The sequence below is a fragment of the Nematostella vectensis genome, chromosome 5 (genome assembly GCF_932526225.1).
Source record: "Nematostella vectensis chromosome 5, jaNemVect1.1, whole genome shotgun sequence".
NCBI lineage: Eukaryota > Metazoa > Cnidaria > Anthozoa > Actiniaria > Edwardsiidae > Nematostella > Nematostella vectensis.
The window spans coordinates 575,941-599,350 of NC_064038.1; the positions used below are offsets into that span (position 1 = coordinate 575,941).

Sequence of the window (23,410 nt, forward strand, 5' to 3'; positions counted from 1 at the left end):
TTACGTCCCTATGAAAGTAATGCCTAATATCGAGTGCCCTACAGTAAGTGTTTTGCAGTCAAGTTGTTTTCTGTTAGTAGGTAAAAAAATATTCTAAATAATAGTAATCATAGCTATGGTCACCACTTACACATATAGAACTTGTAATGAAAAGAAAGAAAAAATATATATATATGCAGTCAAACAACAGAATTGCATGATAACCTTGAATATATTGAATAAAGGACTGCAAAAAACATCTTTTGTACTAGTTGCTTGAATTGACCCTTGGCTATTTTTAGCTGAATTCCCCTCCCCCTCTAAAAAAGAAAATAATAATAATAATAATAATAATAGAAGAAAACTAAAAAGAAAACAAATACAACAGAGACCCCCACCAACAATTTTGATTTTTTTTTACTTTCCTTTAAAAGGGGAGTGTCATGGTTAAGAGATTTGCAATAGCTCTAGAGCCCTGACACAATGAACTTCAGTGAAATTCTAATACTGACTTATGAGCTTTTGGTACATGTGGGAGACTTTAAACAAAACAAAAAAAAATTACCACAAACTGTCCATTAACATAGTTTTCTATATAATATTGCATATTATTTAATAAGGTATTGACAGCTTTTAAAAAGTTCAACTGTTTGTAGACACTTAAAAGCCTACAATAAACACTGACTCCAGACATGCGCAGTACTATGCTGCTGCCCCTTTAAAGTAAAATACAGCTTTACTTAGTCAGCGTAGACAATATTGTGGATTTTGGCAATATTTTAATATGAATATGTCAATATTCTCCCCCCTTACGTCTTTATTTCTATTTATTTTATGCTTTTCACATGATACCAAAACAGCGTCTTTTTTCTTCGCTAATTTGATGTCATGTACACAATAAAAGAGATGCGCCCGTGCGCATGGCGAGTCCCCAAGAGACCCAAGACGCCCAAATAGACCTCTATTTTTTGTCATCCACAATCTCGGCGAGCTGTGCGTGGCGTAACCGTATTACAGGCCTGGGATCCTGGTTATTGTCCTCCCCATTAATGCGCGGGTTGGGATAACCTTGCAAGAGTGTTGTACAGCATATTCGCTCGGAAATATCGGTGCTTGGGGCCTTCGGGTTCTTTACAGCCTTCCGTAAAAGCCTTGTGCTGCCATACCGATTGGGTAATCCGTATGTATGGTTTCCGTTTTGTTCTTCAGACCGGGTTCGATCCAAGGCCAATGGGCTTTTTTTTTTAATTCGTTTTTTTTTTCTTTGTGCTGGACTTCCTTAATCCTGATAGGTTTTGCGCAAAAATAATAAAAAAAGTGAGTTTGCAAAATAAGCTTGCTAGATTTATTGATTATATGTATTCAATTTGTTCCTAGGAAGTTAACAAAAAACACAAAGCAAAGAGTTTGAGGAAGTAAACAAGTATGTGAACTTTAATGTTCTATTTGAAGGGGTGCATTTTGTACAGGGAAGCATACATAGAATGCTTAACTGGTGGAGAGGGAAGAGGTAAAAGTTTATTGAGCATAATTTCAACAATAGCAGGGGGAAGAGAGGGGCACTCTCTTCATACAATATTGCAGTTGTTACCTATTATTAAATAAGTTTGTAACATGTCTTTGTTTATTAAGCAAGGTCTATTTCTGAGACAAGCAAACTCAAGTAAGGCTGTTGAAATAACAGGTGAGTGTTAAAAGAAAAACAATTATCTGATTAGAAAACTACTGTAGATTCCTTTGCACCAAAATAAGAACAAACTTCATTTTGTTTGTTATTTATGAGGAACGAGATGAGCTCTACAAGGCTATAAAGAAATATGTATTGCTCATCTAAATTATACAAGTAAATGATAATATTAAAAAAGAACTACTGTAAGTAATTAGAGTGGTTTTCATTAACCCGTGAAACAAAGTGTGATAGTTAAACGGTAATAGTTAGTAAAACACAAAAAAGAACAATAGAATCAGATCACCACAAAGTGTAATACGCTAAAGCGTAGTTCACGGGTTAATAAAGGTTTTGACATTTCAACCTTACGTCCACATGAAAGTAATGCCTAATATCGAGTGCCCTACAGTAAGTGTTTTGCAGTCAAGTTGTTTTCTGTTAGTAGGTAAAAAAATATTCTAAATAATAGTAATCATAGCTATGGTCACCACTTACACATATAGAACTTGTAATGAAAAGAAAGAAAATATATATATATATGCAGTCAAACAACAGAATTGCATGATAACCTTGAATATATTGAATAAAGGACTGCAAAAAACATCTTTTGTACTAGTTGCTTGAATTGACCATTGGCTATTTTTAGCTGAATTCCCCTCCCCCTCTAAAAAAGAAAATAATAATAATAATAATATAAGAAAACTAAAACGAAAACAAATACAACAGAGACCCCCACCAACAATTTTGATTTTTTTTACTTTCCTTTAAAAGGGGAGTGTCATGGTTAAGAGATTTGCAATAGCTCTAGAGCCCTGACACAATGAACTTCAGTGAAATTCTAATACTGACTTATGAGCTTTTGGTACATGTGGGAGACTTTAAACAAAACAAAAAAAATGACCACAAACTGTCCATTAAAATAGTTTTCTATATAATATTGCATATTATTTAATAAGGTATTGACAGCTTTTAAAAAGTTCAACTGTTTGTAGACACTTAAAAGCCTACAATAAACACTGACTCCAGACATGCGCAGTACTATGCTGCTGCCCCTTTAAAGTAAAATACAGCTTTACTTAGTCAGCGTAGACAATATTGTGGATTTTGGCAATATTTTAATATGAATATTTCAATATTCTCCCCCCTTACGTCTTTATTTCTATTTATTTTATGCTTTTCACATGATACCAAAACAGCGTCTTTTTTCTTCGCTAATTTGATGTCATGTACACAATAAAAGAGATGCGCCCGTGCGCATGGCGAGTCCGCAAGAGACCCAAGACGCCCAAATAGACCTCTATTTTTTGTCATCCACAATCTCGGCGAGCTGTGCGTGGCGTAACCGTATTACAGGCCTGGGATCCTGGTTATTGTCCTCCCCATTAATGCGCGGGTTGGGATAACCTTGCAAGAGTGTTGTACAGCATATTCGCTCGGAAATATCGGTGCTTGGGGCCTTCGGGTTCTTTACAGCCTTCCGTAAAAGCCTTGTGCTGCCATACCGATTGGGTAATCCGTATGTATGGTTTCCGTTTTGTTCTTCAGACCGGGTTCGATCCAAGGCCAATGGGCTTTTTTTTTTAATTCTTTTTTTTTTCTTTGTGCTGGACTTCCTTAATCCTGATAGGTTTTGCGCAAAAATAATAAAAAAAGTGAGTTTGCAAAATAAGCTTGCTAGATTTATTGATTATATGTATTCAATTTGTTCCTAGGAAGTTAACAAAAAACACAAAGCAAAGAGTTTGAGGAAGTAAACAAGTATGTGAACTTTAATGTTCTATTTGAAGGGGTGCATTTTGTACAGGGAAGCATACATAGAATGCTTAACTGGTGGAGAGGGAAGAGGTAAAAGTTTATTGAGCATAATTTCAACAATAGCAGGGGGAAGAGAGGGGCACTCTCTTCATACAATATTGCAGTTGTTACCTATTATTAAATAAGTTTGTAACATGTCTTTGTTTATTAAGCAAGGTCTATTTCTGAGACAAGCAAACTCAAGTAAGGCTGTTGAAATAACAGGTGAGTGTTAAAAGAAAAACAATTATCTGATTAGAAAACTACTGTAGATTCCTTTGCACCAAAATAAGAACAAACTTCATTTTGTTTGTTATTTATGAGGAACGAGATGAGCTCTACAAGGCCATAAAGAAATATGTATTGCTCATCTAAATTATACAAGTACATGATAATATTAAAAAAGAACTACTGTAAGTAATTAGAGTGGTTTTCATTAACCCGTGAAACAAAGTGTGATAGTTAAACGGTAATAGTTAGTAAAACACAAAAAAGAACAATAGAATCAGATCACCACAAAGTGTAATACGCTAAAGCGTAGTTCACGGGTTAATAAAGGTTTTGACATTTCAACCTTACGTCCACATGAAAGTAATGCCTAATATCGAGTGCCCTACAGTAAGTGTTTTGCAGTCAAGTTGTTTTCTGTTAGTAGGTAAAAAAATATTCTAAATAATAGTAATCATAGCTATGGTCACCACTTACACATATAGAACTTGTAATGAAAAGAAAGAAAATATATATATATATGCAGTCAAACAACAGAATTGCATGATAACCTTGAATATATTGAATAAAGGACTGCAAAAAACATCTTTTGTACTAGTTGCTTGAATTGACCATTGGCTATTTTTAGCTGAATTCCCCTCCCCCTCTAAAAAAGAAAATAATAATAATAATAATAGAAGAAAACTAAAACGAAAACAAATACAACAGAGACCCCCACCAACAATTTTGATTTTTTTTACTTTCCTTTAAAAGGGGAGTGTCATGGTTAAGAGATTTGCAATAGCTCTAGAGCCCTGACACAATGAACTTCAGTGAAATTCTAATACTGACTTATGAGCTTTTGGTACATGTGGGAGACTTTAAACAAAACAAAAAAAATGACCACAAACTGTCCATTAAAATAGTTTTCTATATAATATTGCATATTATTTAATAAGGTATTGACAGCTTTTAAAAAGTTCAACTGTTTGTAGACACTTAAAAGCCTACAATAAACACTGACTCCAGACATGCGCAGTACTATGCTGCTGCCCCTTTAAAGTAAAATACAGCTTTACTTAGTCAGCGTAGACAATATTGTGGATTTTGGCAATATTTTAATATGAATATTTCAATATTCTCCCCCCTTACGTCTTTATTTCTATTTATTTTATGCTTTTCACATGATACCAAAACAGCGTCTTTTTTCTTCGCTAATTTGATGTCATGTACACAATAAAAGAGATGCGCCCGTGCGCATGGCGAGTCCCCAAGAGACCCAAGACGCCCAAATAGACCTCTATTTTTTGTCATCCACAATCTCGGCGAGCTGTGCGTGGCGTAACCGTATTACAGGCCTGGGATCCTGGTTATTGTCCTCCCCATTAATGCGCGGGTTGGGATAACCTTGCAAGAGTGTTGTACAGCATATTCGCTCGGAAATATCGGTGCTTGGGGCCTTCGGGTTCTTTACAGCCTTCCGTAAAAGCCTTGTGCTGCCATACCGATTGGGTAATCCGTATGTATGGTTTCCGTTTTGTTCTTCAGACCGGGTTCGATACAAGGCCAATGAGCTTTTTTTTTTAATTCGTTTTTTTTTCTTTGTGCTGGACTTCCTTAATCCTGATAGGTTTTGCGCAAAAATAATAAAAAAAGTGAGTTTGCAAAATAAGCTTGCTAGATTTATTGATTATATGTATTCAATTTGTTCCTAGGAAGTTAACAAAAAACACAAAGCAAAGAGTTTGAGGAAGTAAACAAGTATGTGAACTTTAATGTTCTATTTGAAGGGGTGCATTTTGTACAGGGAAGCATACATAGAATGCTTAACTGGTGGAGAGGGAAGAGGTAAAAGTTTATTGAGCATAATTTCAACAATAGCAGGGGGAAGAGAGGGGCACTCTCTTCATACAATATTGCAGTTGTTACCTATTATTAAATAAGTTTGTAACATGTCTTTGTTTATTAAGCAAGGTCTATTTCTGAGACAAGCAAACTCAAGTAAGGCTGTTGAAATAACAGGTGAGTGTTAAAAGAAAAACAATTATCTGATTAGAAAACTACTGTAGATTCCTTTGCACCAAAATAAGAACAAACTTCATTTTGTTTGTTATTTATGAGGAACGAGATGAGCTCTACAAAGCCATAAAGAAATATGTATTGCTCATCTAAATTATACAAGTAAATGATAATATTAAAAAAGAACTACTGTAAGTAATTAGAGTGGTTTTCATTAACCCGTGTAACAAAGTGTGATAGTTAAACGGTAATAGTTAGTAAAACACAAAAAAGAACAATAGAATCAGATCACAACAAAGTGTAATACGCTAAAGCGTAGTTCACGGGTTAATGAAGGTTTTGACATTTCAACCTTACATCCACATGAAAGTAATGCCTAATATCGAGTGCCCTACAGTAAGTGTTTTGCAGTCAAGTTCATTTCTGTTAGTAGGTAAAAAAATATTCTAAATAATAGTAATCATAGCTATGGTCACCACTTACACATATAGAACTTGTAATGAAAAGAAAGAAAATATATATATATATGCAGTCAAACAACAGAATTGCATGATAACCTTGAATATATTGAATAAAGGACTGCAAAAAACATCTTTTGTACTAGTTGCTTGAATTGACCCTTGGCTATTTTTAGCTGAATTCCCCTCCCCCTCTAAAAAAGAAAATAATAATAATAATAATAATAATAGAAGAAAACTAAAAAGAAAACAAATACAACAGAGACCCCCACCAACAATTTTGATTTTTTTTTACTTTCCTTTAAAAGGGGAGTGTCATGGTTAAGAGATTTGCAATAGCTCTAGAGCCCTGACACAATGAACTTCAGTAAAATTCTAATACTGACTTATGAGCTTTTGGTACATGTGGGAGACTTTAAACAAAACAAAAAAATGACCACAAACTGTCCATTAACATAGTTTTCTATATAATATTGCATATTATTTAATAAGGTATTGACAGCTTTTAAAAAGTTCAACTGTTTGTAGACACTTAAAAGCCTACAATAAACACTGACTCCAGACATGCGCAGTACTATGCTGCTGCCCCTTTAAAGTAAAATACAGCTTTACTTAGTCAGCGTAGACAATATTGTGGATTTTGGCAATATTTTAATATGAATATGTCAATATTCTCCCCCCTTACGTCTTTATTTCTATTTATTTTATGCTTTTCACATGATACCAAAACAGCGTCTTTTTTCTTCGCTAATTTGATGTCATGTACACAATAAAAGAGATGCGCCCGTGCGCATGGCGAGTCCCCAAGAGACCCAAGACGCCCAAATAGACCTCTATTTTTTGTCATCCACAATCTCGGCGAGCTGTGCGTGGCGTAACCGTATTACAGGCCTGGGATCCTGGTTATTGTCCTCCCCATTAATGCGCGGGTTGGGATAACCTTGCAAGAGTGTTGTACAGCATATTCGCTCGGAAATATCGGTGCTTGGGGCCTTCGGGTTCTTTACAGCCTTCCGTAAAAGCCTTGTGCTGCCATACCGATTGGGTAATCCGTATGTATGGTTTCCGTTTTGTTCTTCAGACCGGGTTCGATCCAAGGCCAATGGGCTTTTTTTTTAATTCGTTTTTTTTTCTTTGTGCTGGACTTCCTTAATCCTGATAGGTTTTGCGCAAAAATAATAAAATAAGTGAGTTTGCAAAATAAGCTTGCTAGATTTATTGATTATATGTATTCAATTTGTTCCTAGGAAGTTAACAAAAAACACAAAGCAAAGAGTTTGAGGAAGTAAACAAGTATGTGAACTTTAATGTTCTATTTGAAGGGGTGCATTTTGTACAGGGAAGCATACATAGAATGCTTAACTGGTGGAGAGGGAAGAGGTAAAATTTTATTGAGCATAATTTCAACAATAGCAGGGGGAAGAGAGGGGCACTCTCTTCATACAATATTGCAGTTGTTACCTATTATTAAATAAGTTTGTAACATGTCTTTGTTTATTAAGCAAGGTCTATTTCTGAGACAAGCAAACTCAAGTAAGGCTGTTGAAATAACAGGTGAGTGTTAAAAGAAAAACAATTATCTGATTAGAAAACTACTGTAGATTCCTTTGCACCAAAATAAGAACAAACTTCATTTTGTTTGTTATTTATGAGGAACGAGATGAGCTCTACAAAGCCATAAAGAAATATGTATTGCTCATCTAAATTATACAAGTAAATGATAATATTAAAAAAGAACTACTGTAAGTAATTAGAGTGGTTTTCATTAACCCGTGAAACAAAGTGTGATAGTTAAACGGTAATAGTTAGTAAAACACAAAAAAGAACAATAGAATCAGATCACCACAAAGTGTAATACGCTAAAGCGTAGTTCACGGGTTAATAAAGGTTTTGACATTTCAACCTTACGTCCACATGAAAGTAATGCCTAATATCGAGTGCCCTACAGTAAGTGTTTTGCAGTCAAGTTGTTTTCTGTTAGTAGGTAAAAAAATATTCTAAATAATAGTAATCATAGCTATGGTCACCACTTACACATATAGAACTTGTAATGAAAAGAAAGAAAATATATATATATATGCAGTCAAACAACAGAATTGCATGATAACCTTGAATATATTGAATAAAGGACTGCAAAAAACATCTTTTGTACTAGTTGCTTGAATTGACCATTGGCTATTTTTAGCTGAATTCCCCTCCCCCTCTAAAAAAGAAAATAATAATAATAATAATAGAAGAAAACTAAAAAGAAAACAAATACAACAGAGACCCCCACCAACAATTTTGATTTTTTTTACTTTCCTTCAAAAGGGGAGTGTCATGGTTAAGAGATTTGCAATAGCTCTAGAGCCCTGACACAATGAACTTCAGTGAAATTCTAATACTGACTTATGAGCTTTTGGTACATGTGGGAGACTTTAAACAAAACAAAAAAAATGACCACAAACTGTCCATTAAAATAGTTTTCTATATAATATTGCATATTATTTAATAAGGTATTGACAGCTTTTAAAAAGTTCAACTGTTTGTAGACACTTAAAAGCCTACAATAAACACTGACTCCAGACATGCGCAGTACTATGCTGCTGCCCCTTTAAAGTAAAATACAGCTTTACTTAGTCAGCGTAGACAATATTGTGGATTTTGGCAATATTTTAATATGAATATGTCAATATTCTCCCCCCTTACGTCTTTATTTCTATTTATTTTATGCTTTTCACATGATACCAAAACAGCGTCTTTTTTCTTCGCTAATTTGATGTCATGTACACAATAAAAGAGATGCGCCCGTGCGCATGGCGAGTCCCCAAGAGACCCAAGACGCCCAAATAGACCTCTATTTTTTGTCATCCACAATCTCGGCGAGCTGTGCGTGGCGTAACCGTATTACAGGCCTGGGATCCTGGTTATTGTCCTCCCCATTAATGCGCGGGTTGGGATAACCTTGCAAGAGTGTTGTACAGCATATTCGCTCGGAAATATCGGTGCTTGGGGCCTTCGGGTTCTTTACAGCCTTCCGTAAAAGCCTTGTGCTGCCATACCGATTGGGTAATCCGTATGTATGGTTTCCGTTTTGTTCTTCAGACCGGGTTCGATCCAAGGCCAATGGGCTTTTTTTTTAATTCGTTTTTTTTTCTTTGTGCTGGACTTCCTTAATCCTGATAGGTTTTGCGCAAAAATAATAAAAAAAGTGAGTTTGCAAAATAAGCTTGCTAGATTTATTGATTATATGTATTCAATTTGTTCCTAGGAAGTTAACAAAAAACACAAAGCAAAGAGTTTGAGGAAGTAAACAAGTATGTGAACTTTAATGTTCTATTTGAAGGGGTGCGTTTTGTACAGGGAAGCATACATAGAATGCTTAACTGGTGGAGAGGGAAGAGGTAAAAGTTTATTGAGCATAATTTCAACAATAGCAGGGGGAAGAGAGGGGCACTCTCTTCATACAATATTGCAGTTGTTACCTATTATTAAATAAGTTTGTAACATGTCTTTGTTTATTAAGCAAGGTCTATTTCTGAGACAAGCAAACTCAAGTAAGAGCTGTTGAAATAACAGGTGAGTGTTAAAAGAAAAACAATTATCTGATTAGAAAACTACTGTAGATTCCTTTGCACCAAAATAAGAACAAACTTCATTTTGTTTGTTATTTATGAGGAACGAGATGAGCTCTACAAGGCCATAAAGAAATATGTATTGCTCATCTAAATTATACAAGTAAATGATAATATTAAAAAAGAACTACTGTAAGTAATTAGAGTGGTTTTCATTAACCCGTGAAACAAAGTGTGATAGTTAAACGGTAATAGTTAGTAAAACACAAAAAAGAACAATAGAATCAGATCACCACAAAGTGTAATACACTAAAGCGTAGTTCACGGGTTAATGAAGGTTTTGACATTTCAACCTTACGTCCACATGAAAGTAATGCCTAATATCGAGTGCCCTACAGTAAGTGTTTTGCAGTCAAGTTGTTTTCTGTTAGTAGGTAAAAAAATATTCTAAATAATAGTAATCATAGCTATGGTCACCACTTACACATATAGAACTTGTAATGAAAAGAAAGAAAAAAAATATATATATGCAGTCAAACAACAGAATTGCATGATAACCTTGAATATATTGAATAAAGGACTCCAAAAAACATCTTTTGTACTAGTTGCTTGAATTGACCATTGGCTATTTTTAGCTGAATTCCCCTCCCCCTCTAAAAAGGAAAATAATAATAATAATAATAGAAGAAAACTAAAAAGAAAACAAATACAACAGAGACCTCCACCAACAATTTTGATTTTTTTTACTTTCCTTTAAAAGGGGAGTGTCATGGTTAAGAGATTTGCAATAGCTCTAGAGCCCTGACACAATGAACTTCAGTGAAATTCTAATACTGACTTATGAGCTTTTGGTACATGTGGGAGACTTTAAACAAAACAAAAAGAATGACCACAAACTGTCCATTAACATAGTTTTCTATATAATATTGCATATTATTTAATAAGGTATTGACAGCTTTTAAAAAGTTCAACTGTTTGTAGACACTTAAAAGCCTACAATAAACACTGACTCCAGACATGCGCAGTACTATGCTGCTGCCCCTTTAAAGTAAAATACAGCTTTACTTAGTCAGCGTAGACAATATTGTGGATTTTGGCAATATTTTAATATGAATATGTCAATATTCTCCCCCCTTACGTCTTTATTTCTATTTATTTTATGCTTTTCACATGATACCAAAACAGCGTCTTTTTTCTTCGCTAATTTGATGTCATGTACACAATAAAAGAGATGCGCCCGTGCGCATGGCGAGTCCCCAAGGGACCCAAGACGCCCAAATAGACCTCTATTTTTTGTCATCCACAATCTCGGCGAGCTGTGCGTGGCGTAACCGTATTACAGGCCTGGGATCCTGGTTATTGTCCTCCCCATTAATGCGCGGGTTGGGATAACCTTGCAAGAGTGTTGTACAGCATATTCGCTCGGAAATATCGGTGCTTGGGGCCTTCGGGTTCTTTACAGCCTTCCGTAAAAGCCTTGTGCTGCCATACCGATTGGGTAATCCGTATGTATGGTTTCCGTTTTGTTCTTCAGACCGGGTTCGATCCCAGGACAATGGGCTTTTTTTTTTAATTCGTTTTTTTTTCTTTGTGCCGGACTTCCTTAATCCTGATAGGTTTTGCGCAAAAATAAAAAAAAAGTGAGTTTGCAAAATAAGCTTGCTAGATTTATTGATTATATGTATTCAATTTGTTCCTAGGAAGTTAACAAAAAACACAAAGCAAAGAGTTTGAGGAAGTAAACAAGTACGTGAACTTTAATGTTCTATTTGAAGGGGTGCATTTTGTACAGGGAAGCATACATAGAATGCTTAACTGGTGGAGAGGGAAGAGGTAAAAGTTTATTGAGCATAATTTCAACAATAGCAGGGGGAAGAGAGGGGCACTCTCTTCATACAATATTGCAGTTGTTACCTATTATTAAATAAGTTTGTAACATGTCTTTGTTTATTAAGCAAGGTCTATTTCTGAGACAAGCAAACTCAAGTAAGGATGTTGAAATAACAGGTGAGTGTTAAAAGAAAAACAATTATCTGATTAGAAAACTACTGTAGATTCCTTTGCACCAAAATAAGAACAAACTTCATTTTGTTTGTTATTTATGAGGAACGAGATGAGCTCTACAAAGCCATAAAGAAATATGTATTGCTCATCTAAATTATACAAGTAAATGATAATATTAAAAAAGAACTACTGTAAGTAATTAGAGTGGTTTTCATTAACCCGTGAAACAAAGTGTGATAGTTAAACGGTAATAGTTAGTAAAACACAAAAAAGAACAATAGAATCAGATCACCACAAAGTGTAATACGCTAAAGCGTAGTTCACGGGTTAATAAAGGTTTTGACATTTCAACCTTACGTCCACATGAAAGTAATGCCTAATATCGAGTGCCCTACAGTAAGTGTTTTGCAGTCAAGTTGTTTTCTGTTAGTAGGTAAAAAAATATTCTAAATAATAGTAATCATAGCTATGGTCACCACTTACACATATAGAACTTGTAATGAAAAGAAAGAAAATATATATATATATGCAGTCAAACAACAGAATTGCATGATAACCTTGAATATATTGAATAAAGGACTGCAAAAAACATCTTTTGTACTAGTTGCTTGAATTGACCATTGGCTATTTTTAGCTGAATTCCCCTCCCCCTCTAAAAAAGAAAATAATAATAATAATAATAGAAGAAAACTAAAAAGAAAACAAATACAACAGAGACCCCCACCAACAATTTTGATTTTTTTTACTTTCCTTCAAAAGGGGAGTGTCATGGTTAAGAGATTTGCAATAGCTCTAGAGCCCTGACACAATGAACTTCAGTGAAATTCTAATACTGACTTATGAGCTTTTGGTACATGTGGGAGACTTTAAACAAAACAAAAAAAATGACCACAAACTGTCCATTAAAATAGTTTTCTATATAATATTGCATATTATTTAATAAGGTATTGACAGCTTTTAAAAAGTTCAACTGTTTGTAGACACTTAAAAGCCTACAATAAACACTGACTCCAGACATGCGCAGTACTATGCTGCTGCCCCTTTAAAGTAAAATACAGCTTTACTTAGTCAGCGTAGACAATATTGTGGATTTTGGCAATATTTTAATATGAATATGTCAATATTCTCCCCCCTTACGTCTTTATTTCTATTTATTTTATGCTTTTCACATGATACCAAAACAGCGTCTTTTTTCTTCGCTAATTTGATGTCATGTACACAATAAAAGAGATGCGCCCGTGCGCATGGCGAGTCCCCAAGAGACCCAAGACGCCCAAATAGACCTCTATTTTTTGTCATCCACAATCTCGGCGAGCTGTGCGTGGCGTAACCGTATTACAGGCCTGGGATCCTGGTTATTGTCCTCCCCATTAATGCGCGGGTTGGGATAACCTTGCAAGAGTGTTGTACAGCATATTCGCTCGGAAATATCGGTGCTTGGGGCCTTCGGGTTCTTTACAGCCTTCCGTAAAAGCCTTGTGCTGCCATACCGATTGGGTAATCCGTATGTATGGTTTCCGTTTTGTTCTTCAGACCGGGTTCGATCCAAGGCCAATGGGCTTTTTTTTTAATTCGTTTTTTTTTCTTTGTGCTGGACTTCCTTAATCCTGATAGGTTTTGCGCAAAAATAATAAAAAAAGTGAGTTTGCAAAATAAGCTTGCTAGATTTATTGATTATATGTATTCAATTTGTTCCTAGGAAGTTAACAAAAAACACAAAGCAAAGAGTTTGAGGAAGTAAACAAGTATGTGAACTTTAATGTTCTATTTGAAGGGGTGCGTTTTGTACAGGGAAGCATACATAGAATGCTTAACTGGTGGAGAGGGAAGAGGTAAAAGTTTATTGAGCATAATTTCAACAATAGCAGGGGGAAGAGAGGGGCACTCTCTTCATACAATATTGCAGTTGTTACCTATTATTAAATAAGTTTGTAACATGTCTTTGTTTATTAAGCAAGGTCTATTTCTGAGACAAGCAAACTCAAGTAAGAGCTGTTGAAATAACAGGTGAGTGTTAAAAGAAAAACAATTATCTGATTAGAAAACTACTGTAGATTCCTTTGCACCAAAATAAGAACAAACTTCATTTTGTTTGTTATTTATGAGGAACGAGATGAGCTCTACAAGGCCATAAAGAAATATGTATTGCTCATCTAAATTATACAAGTAAATGATAATATTAAAAAAGAACTACTGTAAGTAATTAGAGTGGTTTTCATTAACCCGTGAAACAAAGTGTGATAGTTAAACGGTAATAGTTAGTAAAACACAAAAAAGAACAATAGAATCAGATCACCACAAAGTGTAATACACTAAAGCGTAGTTCACGGGTTAATGAAGGTTTTGACATTTCAACCTTACGTCCACATGAAAGTAATGCCTAATATCGAGTGCCCTACAGTAAGTGTTTTGCAGTCAAGTTGTTTTCTGTTAGTAGGTAAAAAAATATTCTAAATAATAGTAATCATAGCTATGGTCACCACTTACACATATAGAACTTGTAATGAAAAGAAAGAAAAAAAATATATATATGCAGTCAAACAACAGAATTGCATGATAACCTTGAATATATTGAATAAAGGACTCCAAAAAACATCTTTTGTACTAGTTGCTTGAATTGACCATTGGCTATTTTTAGCTGAATTCCCCTCCCCCTCTAAAAAGGAAAATAATAATAATAATAATAGAAGAAAACTAAAAAGAAAACAAATACAACAGAGACCCCCACCAACAATTTTGATTTTTTTTACTTTCCTTTAAAAGGGGAGTGTCATGGTTAAGAGATTTGCAATAGCTCTAGAGCCCTGACACAATGAACTTCAGTGAAATTCTAATACTGACTTATGAGCTTTTGGTACATGTGGGAGACTTTAAACAAAACAAAAAGAATGACCACAAACTGTCCATTAACATAGTTTTCTATATAATATTGCATATTATTTAATAAGGTATTGACAGCTTTTAAAAAGTTCAACTGTTTGTAGACACTTAAAAGCCTACAATAAACACTGACTCCAGACATGCGCAGTACTATGCTGCTGCCCCTTTAAAGTAAAATACAGCTTTACTTAGTCAGCGTAGACAATATTGTGGATTTTGGCAATATTTTAATATGAATATGTCAATATTCTCCCCCCTTACGTCTTTATTTCTATTTATTTTATGCTTTTCACATGATACCAAAACAGCGTCTTTTTTCTTCGCTAATTTGATGTCATGTACACAATAAAAGAGATGCGCCCGTGCGCATGGCGAGTCCCCAAGGGACCCAAGACGCCCAAATAGACCTCTATTTTTTGTCATCCACAATCTCGGCGAGCTGTGCGTGGCGTAACCGTATTACAGGCCTGGGATCCTGGTTATTGTCCTCCCCATTAATGCGCGGGTTGGGATAACCTTGCAAGAGTGTTGTACAGCATATTCGCTCGGAAATATCGGTGCTTGGGGCCTTCGGGTTCTTTACAGCCTTCCGTAAAAGCCTTGTGCTGCCATACCGATTGGGTAATCCGTATGTATGGTTTCCGTTTTGTTCTTCAGACCGGGTTCGATCCCAGGACAATGGGCTTTTTTTTTTAATTCGTTTTTTTTTCTTTGTGCCGGACTTCCTTAATCCTGATAGGTTTTGCGCAAAAATAAAAAAAAAGTGAGTTTGCAAAATAAGCTTGCTAGATTTATTGATTATATGTATTCAATTTGTTCCTAGGAAGTTAACAAAAAACACAAAGCAAAGAGTTTGAGGAAGTAAACAAGTACGTGAACTTTAATGTTCTATTTGAAGGGGTGCATTTTGTACAGGGAAGCATACATAGAATGCTTAACTGGTGGAGAGGGAAGAGGTAAAAGTTTATTGAGCATAATTTCAACAATAGCAGGGGGAAGAGAGGGGCACTCTCTTCATACAATATTGCAGTTGTTACCTATTATTAAATAAGTTTGTAACATGTCTTTGTTTATTAAGCAAGGTCTATTTCTGAGACAAGCAAACTCAAGTAAGGATGTTGAAATAACAGGTGAGTGTTAAAAGAAAAACAATTATCTGATTAGAAAACTACTGTAGATTCCTTTGCACCAAAATAAGAACAAACTTCATTTTGTTTGTTATTTATGAGGAACGAGATGAGCTCTACAAAGCCATAAAGAAATATGTATTGCTCATCTAAATTATACAAGTAAATGATAATATTAAAAAAGAACTACTGTAAGTAATTAGAGTGGTTTTCATTAACCCGTGAAACAAAGTGTGATAGTTAAACGGTAATAGTTAGTAAAACACAAAAAAGAACAATAGAATCAGATCACCACAAAGTGTAATACGCTAAAGCGTAGTTCACGGGTTAATAAAGGTTTTGACATTTCAACCTTACGTCCACATGAAAGTAATGCCTAATATCGAGTGCCCTACAGTAAGTGTTTTGCAGTCAAGTTGTTTTCTGTTAGTAGGTAAAAAAATATTCTAAATAATAGTAATCATAGCTATGGTCACCACTTACACATATAGAACTTGTAATGAAAAGAAAGAAAATATATATATATGCAGTCAAACAACAGAATAGCATGATAACCTTGAATATATTGAATAAAGGACTGCAAAAAACATCTTTTGTACTAGTTGCTTGAATTGACCATTGGCTATTTTTAGCTGAATTCCCCTCCCCCTCTAAAAAGGAAAATAATAATAATAATAATAGAAGAAAACTAAAAAGAAAACAAATACAACAGAGACCCCCACCAACAATTTTGATTTTTTTTACTTTCCTTTAAAAGGGGAGTGTCATGGTTAAGAGATTTGCAATAGCTCTAGAGCCCTGACACAATGAACTTCAGTGAAATTCTAATACTGACTTATGAGCTTTTGGTACATGTGGGAGACTTTAAACAAAACAAAAAAAAATGACCACAAACTGTCCATTAACATAGTTTTCTATATAATATTGCATATTATTTAATAAGGTATTGACAGCTTTTAAAAAGTTCAACTGTTTGTAGACACTTAAAAGCCTACAATAAACACTGACTCCAGACATGCGCAGTACTATGCTGCTGCCCCTTTAAAGTAAAATACAGCTTTACTTAGTCAGCGTAGACAATATTGTGGATTTTGGCAATATTTTAATATGAATATGTCAATATTCTCCCCCCTTACGTCTTTATTTCTATTTATTTTATGCTTTTCACATGATACCAAAACAGCGTCTTTTTTCTTCGCTAATTTTGAAGAAAATACTCCTCGATGTTCAATTGGTTTTATTGACAAAGATGAGGAAGTCCTATGGCAATACAATAAATCAAGGATTATAATTAAACTAAGGATTACAAATAACGGTAACTAGGATATAACAAATGAACGCGTAGGACTTACATGAATAATGTTCAAAACAAGATGGCCGGCTGCTCTCTTCTGAGCCGGTCAGCGGTCTTACATAAGACCTAGGCCCTAGCGGCCAGCGTTACACACTCTTCATCCCCCCCAGTCCGTGAGTCTATACTAAGTCTAGAGTCTATACAAGGCTAGACGAACGGACTCCTGCTACTGTCCAATTCCCTGTCTCTGGTTCGTAGCGTTTTGGTCGTGTTCTCGCACGAGTTGGCCTTCTAGGTTCAGGGAGTGGCTGCGGGGCCTGAGATGAGGCGTCAGGCATACAAGAGGATACAGGGTCATTGTTGGCTTGAGTGGTAGGTGGTGTTTCAGCGACGGGTTCAGCGGGTGGAACTGTCTGGTTACACTCTGTGGGTATGACGGGATGGCTACCGTGTGAGAGTTGGGTGGTGACGTGAGGATTGCCCGTCAATGGTCCACTGCCTGTGGGAGGCGACGGTGAGCTGTTAAGTGTGGGTTGACACTCTGGAGATCTGGGTGGAGGTGGTGGCGTCCTGTACTGATGGTCTGGGGTGGGCGTGGCCGGGGTGTATGCACGAAGGAACCGACGATTACGCAGGGTCAACCGTCCTGAGCCATCCACCTTTATCCTGTATTGGTCGTGGCCTGGCGACTCCACTACCATGCCTGAGCGGTCCCATTTGTTCGGGTGTGGGCCCTGCTGGTTCTGGATGAAGACCCTTTCACCTAGCTTCAGAGGTCGAAGTGGTTTGGAGTGGCTCGTCAATGATTCTGTGGTACGCGATATGCGGGTCCGAAGGGCATCTTCCTTTGCCGCCCATGCTTGCCGCCACAGGGGTCGGATGTGGGGATTAGAGAACTTCTCTAGTCGATTGACGAACATGAGGGAGTCTCGAAGGGGTCGACCGAATATGATTTGGGCTGGTGAAAGGTCGCAGTCCCGGTCCGGTGTGTTTCGTAGCTGTAACATGGCACGTAGGAAGCGATCGTTATCAAGGCTGCCGTTAGGACCAGTATTGGACATCAGGAGACGTTTAGCTGTTTTGACTGCCACTTCTGCTCTCCCGTTGGATTGTGGGAAGCCGACAGAAGACAGGCGGTGTTTGATCCCCCAAAGTCGGAGAAAGGTCTCGGTGCCGCCTGCTGTGAACTCTGGTCCGCCATCGCTTGATATCTCTGTTGGCACGCCAAAGGTGGCGAAGAATGCTCGGAGGTGACGGACCAGGCCAGCGGAGCCCCCTAGGTCAGTACCTGCGGTGGAGCTGAGGACCTCCACCCATCCAGAGAGCCGGTCTCCGACAACTAGGTAGTGGCGGCCACCAAAGTCGAAGAAGTCAGCGTAGACAGCCTCGAACGGGGTAGATGGCGGAGAGGTCGGGAGGGGCGGTGTGGCCGCTTGTGACGGGGCGTTGCGGTTGCAATCTGTGCATCCGTCTCTGGTGCCCTGAATGTCCCGTGACATCCCCGGCCAGAAGACAATGGCACGCGCTTGCTGCTCCATAGTAGAGGCTCCTTGATGTGCAGCGTGTAAGTGCTGGAGGACCCGTTTGCGGAGGGACATGGGCACAACCACACGGTCGTTGAGTAGTAGAACGCCATCCTGTGCATATATCGACTCACAGAGATGTCCGAGACTTGAAAGCGCCGGGTCGTTAGGGTCAACAACAACATCTTGTTCAATGAGGCGTAGGAGGTGACCTAGGCATGGGTCCGTAGCAGTCTCTTGTGCGAGGGTCGGCCACGAGATGGCCCCAAGATCATGTGCGTCGTTCCTGATGGAGGCCATGAGGGCCGACTCAACCATGTCCGGTACACTAGGAGTTGAAGTTGCGAGACTGTTAGTTGAGCCTGATGGGGATGGGTGTCTTGATGTGGCGTCAGCCGCCTGGTTACTTTTTCCCGGTCGATGGGTGATGGTGAAGCGCCACGGGAGGGTACGCTGCTTTAACCTGAACAGACGGGAGTTGGTGATCTCATCGAGGGTGCGATCGCCGAAGATTTTGACTAGAGGCTTGTGGTCGGTGACTACCACAAGGTTGTCGCAACCCTGTGTGAAGTACCGGGTTTGCTCGAGACCCCAGGCAACGGCCAGGGCCTCTCCCTCGATGGCTGCGTAACGTTGTTCGGCTGGGGAGAGGAAGCGTGAGCCAGCCAGAGTGATCCGCCATCCTCCTGGGCAGCAGTCAGGTATACCAGAGGGGCAGCTACAGTGTTGCTGGAGGAGGAAATAACCAATACCTCTTCGGGACCAGTCGGGGCGAAGGCAGGTGCGCCTCTGCATGTCGTAGATTTCCACGCCCTCGCGGATTGCCTGAACAATGGCTTCTTTGGACTCTTGGAAGGCAGACTCCAGGTCAGGTGACCAGGTGAATTTGCACCGTGGGCTTAGGAATGGCTTAAACGGCGCCATGGTCTCGCGCAATTGGGCGTAGTTGGCCACCTGGTTGACCAGCCCGAACCAGCTTCTGATGTCTGTCGTCGATTCAGGAGTGGGGAAATCACGGATGGCATCCAGGTACTTAGGGAGTGGCTCTATGGTTGAGTCGGACACCCTAAAGCCGGCGAAGTCCACGCACTTTTCGGCGAACTGAAATTTGTCGGGGTTCAGTACTATACCGGACTGGCCTACGCATGTAAGGAAGTCGATGGATCGCCACCAGTGTTGTTCTAGGTCAGTATCATAGTGGATTGTGTCGTCCACACACCGCTCTTTGCGCTCAAAGGCTGATAGGATAGCATCGAAACGACGGTTGTAGCCATCCCCTGACGAGAGGAATCCTTGTGGTGCCCTGGTGTAGCGCCAGCGCCCGAAGGGCGTAATGAAAGTGGTCAGGTGTCGATCTGCCTCGCGTAAGGGGACGCTGTGATAGCCGTTCCAAGCGTCGGTGACGGTCTTCCAGGTGTCCTTCGGAATTCGGCGGGCGAGGTGGAAGGGAGACTCCATGGCAAAGGTCTCGCGCTGGCAGAATTTGTTTAGTGGCGAGAGGTCCACAGTCCGGCGCGGTGAGCCGTCGTGCTTCCGGGTCACAACCATGCGGTGGCACCATGTGACAGGTTCCCCGTAAGGCACTCGTTCGATGACACCAAGGGCCTCGTCCCGGAGAAGGTCGTCGTATACCTTTTGCTGCCAGTGAAGAGGGATGGTGGCCGGGGTGTGGCACGCTCTGGGTGTGGCTGCTGGGTCTACATGTATCTCGATGGGTGGTCCGTCCATGCACGGGAGCGCACGATGGGGGCAGGTGTTGAACGTCGAGGAGGCATACCTCTCGAGTAGCCAGTCTTTCATGCGGCCATTGTTCTCCGGGGTGCAGGGGAATGGCAGTTCCGACGGACGTTGTGGTGGCACCGTGCGCTGGGGACAATGACAGGTCGGATCAGAAGGGGTGTTTGGTGCTGTGCAGCCGCCGTTGATGGAACGGGTGGCGTTGATGGATGAGTGCGGCTCTGGTATGCTGCGGCCATGGGGGGTAGGTCGGCGGCCGTCGTGTCTTCCAACCGGGTTCGTCGGGAAGTCCGTAGATAGGAGACCGAGGTTGAGGAGGGACTCATAGGAGAGGTACATAGCTCGGACTGAGCTGCTCACGTACACCATGGAACGGCAGCACGTGGCCTCACCGTTGGGAGGAGCTGTGGAGAGTTTAGCGAAGAAAGCACCGTCGATGGCTATTGGAGACCGGTTGGCGGCCGACAAGCTGAGGTTGACCGGTTGCAGTTCATCGCGCGAGAAGCCGCATGCAAGGAACTCCTCTAGAGACCAAAGGTCGGACTGGGCACCAGTGTCGGCCACGGCTGATATCTGAGCTACGAGGTGATCGCGAGGACGGGAAGTGGCTCCCGAAGCTGATGGAGTATCGAGCGATATAGTGATGTTTGTCCGCGGATGATCACGGAGTTGAGCTCGTCGCCACTCCCCCTTGGTGAAGATATGGTGATCCAGTTTGGCGGGCTCGTTCTGTGGTCTACCACGAGAGCAAGGTACGGCTCCGGATTGTAGAGATGCGATCTGGGAGATCGGGCCTGACTCGATGGCGGACTGTTGACTTTTGGCTGGTTGTCGCCTTTTGCGCCTACGGGCTCTGTAGCAATCGATGCATACCTGATGAGGTTTGGAATTCCAGCCCCGAGATCCTTCTGAGAAGACGTGAAATGACACTCTACAATCAGGACAGGAGGCCTGTCGTGATTTCTCTGCTGCGCTTGGTGACTGGTCTGAGGGTGGCGTGTTTTTGTTACGCTGGAAGGACGACATCGCGGACAGGGTTGAAGACGGTAGGGCGTTGCGAGCCATCTCTTTACTCTCCACCGAGGCAATGACGTCATTAATTGGGTTGGTCAAGATATCTGTAATGCCCAGAGTCTCACGCCTTATGTCTGAGTCGTAAATGCCATTTAAAAGGACGTCGCGTATGATGTGGTCGGTGTAGTCAACGGGTTGGCCACACGCACATGCTGCTGTGTATGCGCACGTTTCCGCTTTTCCCCGCACCCTGGCTGCGAATGCACGAAAGGTTTCGTCCCGTTCCTGTTTTAACTGGAGCAGCTCGGTACGGAGGACACATGTAGCGATAGGAATGACAGCTAGCGAGCGCATGGCTGCGGTCAAATCTTGCAAGGGCAACGAGGTGGCTCCTGGGTTGGCTTTCAGTAGGCTGTCCCCGAGGTCAGGGCCGGCACACTGCAACAGTTGGAAAGGCGCCTGGGCGTCAGTGATGCCAGATCCAGAACGGAAAACCCCCCATCGGCGCATGAATATGTTCCATTCCTCGATAGAGATCCCTATGTCCACTTTGGGTCGGTCGAGTTTCGGGCCTCGGGCCGGCGGTGGGGCAGTAGGAGCGGGAGGTAGTGCTTGATGTGCGAGGCCGTGGTTATTTAGTAACGCTACGGCGATTGCATCAGAGACATCCTGTGTTTTGAAGTCACAGTTGGGTACCGAACATTCGACGATCACCATGATAATGACTTCCTCATGAAGAAAATACTCCTCGATGTTCAATTGGTTTTATTGACAAAGATGAGGAAGTCCTATGGCAATACAATAAATCAAGGATTATAATTAAACTAAGGATTACAAATAACGGTAACTAGGATATAACAAATGAACGCGTAGGACTTACATGAATAATGTTCAAAACAAGATGGCCGGCTGCTCTCTTCTGAGCCGGTCAGCGGTCTTACATAAGACCTAGGCCCTAGCGGCCAGCGTTACACACTCTTCAAATTTGATGTCATGTACACAATAAAAGAGATGCGCCCGTGCGCATGGCGAGTCCCCAAGAGACCCAAGACGCCAAAATAGACCTCTATTTTTTGTCATCCACAATCTCGGCGAGCTGTGCGTGGCGTAACCGTATTACAGGCCTGGGATCCTGGTTATTGTCCTCCCCATTAATGCGCGGGTTGGGATAACCTTGCAAGAGTGTTGTACAGCATATTCGCTCGGAAATATCGGTGCTTGGGGCCTTCGGGTTCTTTACAGCCTTCCGTAAAAGCCTTGTGCTGCCATACCGATTGGGTAATCCGTATGTATGGTTTCCGTTTTGTTCTTCAGACCGGGTTCGATCCAAGGCCAATGGGCTTTTTTTTTTAATTCGTTTTTTTTTCTTTGTGCTGGACTTCCTTAATCCTGATAGGTTTTGCGCAAAAATAATAAAAAAAGTGAGTTTGCAAAATAAGCTTGCTAGATTTATTGATTATATGTATTCAATTTGTTCCTAGGAAGTTAACAAAAAACACAAAGCAAAGAGTTTGAGGAAGTAAACAAGTATGTGAACTTTAATGTTCTATTTGAAGGGGTGCATTTTGTACAGGGAAGCATACATAGAATGCTTAACTGGTGGAGAGGGAAGAGGTAAAAGTTTATTGAGCATAATTTCAACAATAGCAGGGGGAAGAGAGGGGCACTCTCTTCATACAATATTGCAGTTGTTACCTATTATTAAATAAGTTTGTAACATGTCTTTGTTTATTAAGCAAGGTCTATTTCTGAGACAAGCAAACTCAAGTAAGGCTGTTGAAATAACAGGTGAGTGTTAAAAGAAAAACAATTATCTGATTAGAAAACTACTGTAGATTCCTTTGCACCAAAATAAGAACAAACTTCATTTTGTTTGTTATTTATGAGGAACGAGATGAGCTCTACAAAGCCATAAAGAAATATGTATTGCTCATCTAAATTATACAAGTAAATGATAATATTAAAAAAGAACTACTGTAAGTAATTAGAGTGGTTTTCATTAACCCGTGAAACAAAGTGTGATAGTTAAACGGTAATAGTTAGTAAAACACAAAAAAGAACAATAGAATCAGATCACCACAAAGTGTAATACGCTAAAGCGTAGTTCACGGGTTAATAAAGGTTTTGACATTTCAACCTTACGTCCACATG

At 39.6% G+C, this 23,410-nt stretch overlaps 1 protein-coding gene across 1 annotated transcript; it reads right to left on the bottom strand.

Moving 5' to 3' along the window:
* Positions 1–17,182: 17,182 nt before the first annotated feature.
* LOC116606010 lies at positions 17,183–22,237 on the bottom strand. Its single transcript, XM_048727897.1, has 2 exons — positions 22,140–22,237; positions 17,183–22,047 (listed from the first exon to the last, which is right to left on the bottom strand). The coding sequence occupies exon 2, from the start codon at positions 21,974–21,976 to the stop codon at positions 17,183–17,185; it is 4,794 nt and encodes a 1,597-aa protein (XP_048583854.1). The 5' UTR covers positions 21,977–22,047; positions 22,140–22,237.
* Positions 22,238–23,410: the final 1,173 nt, after the last annotated feature.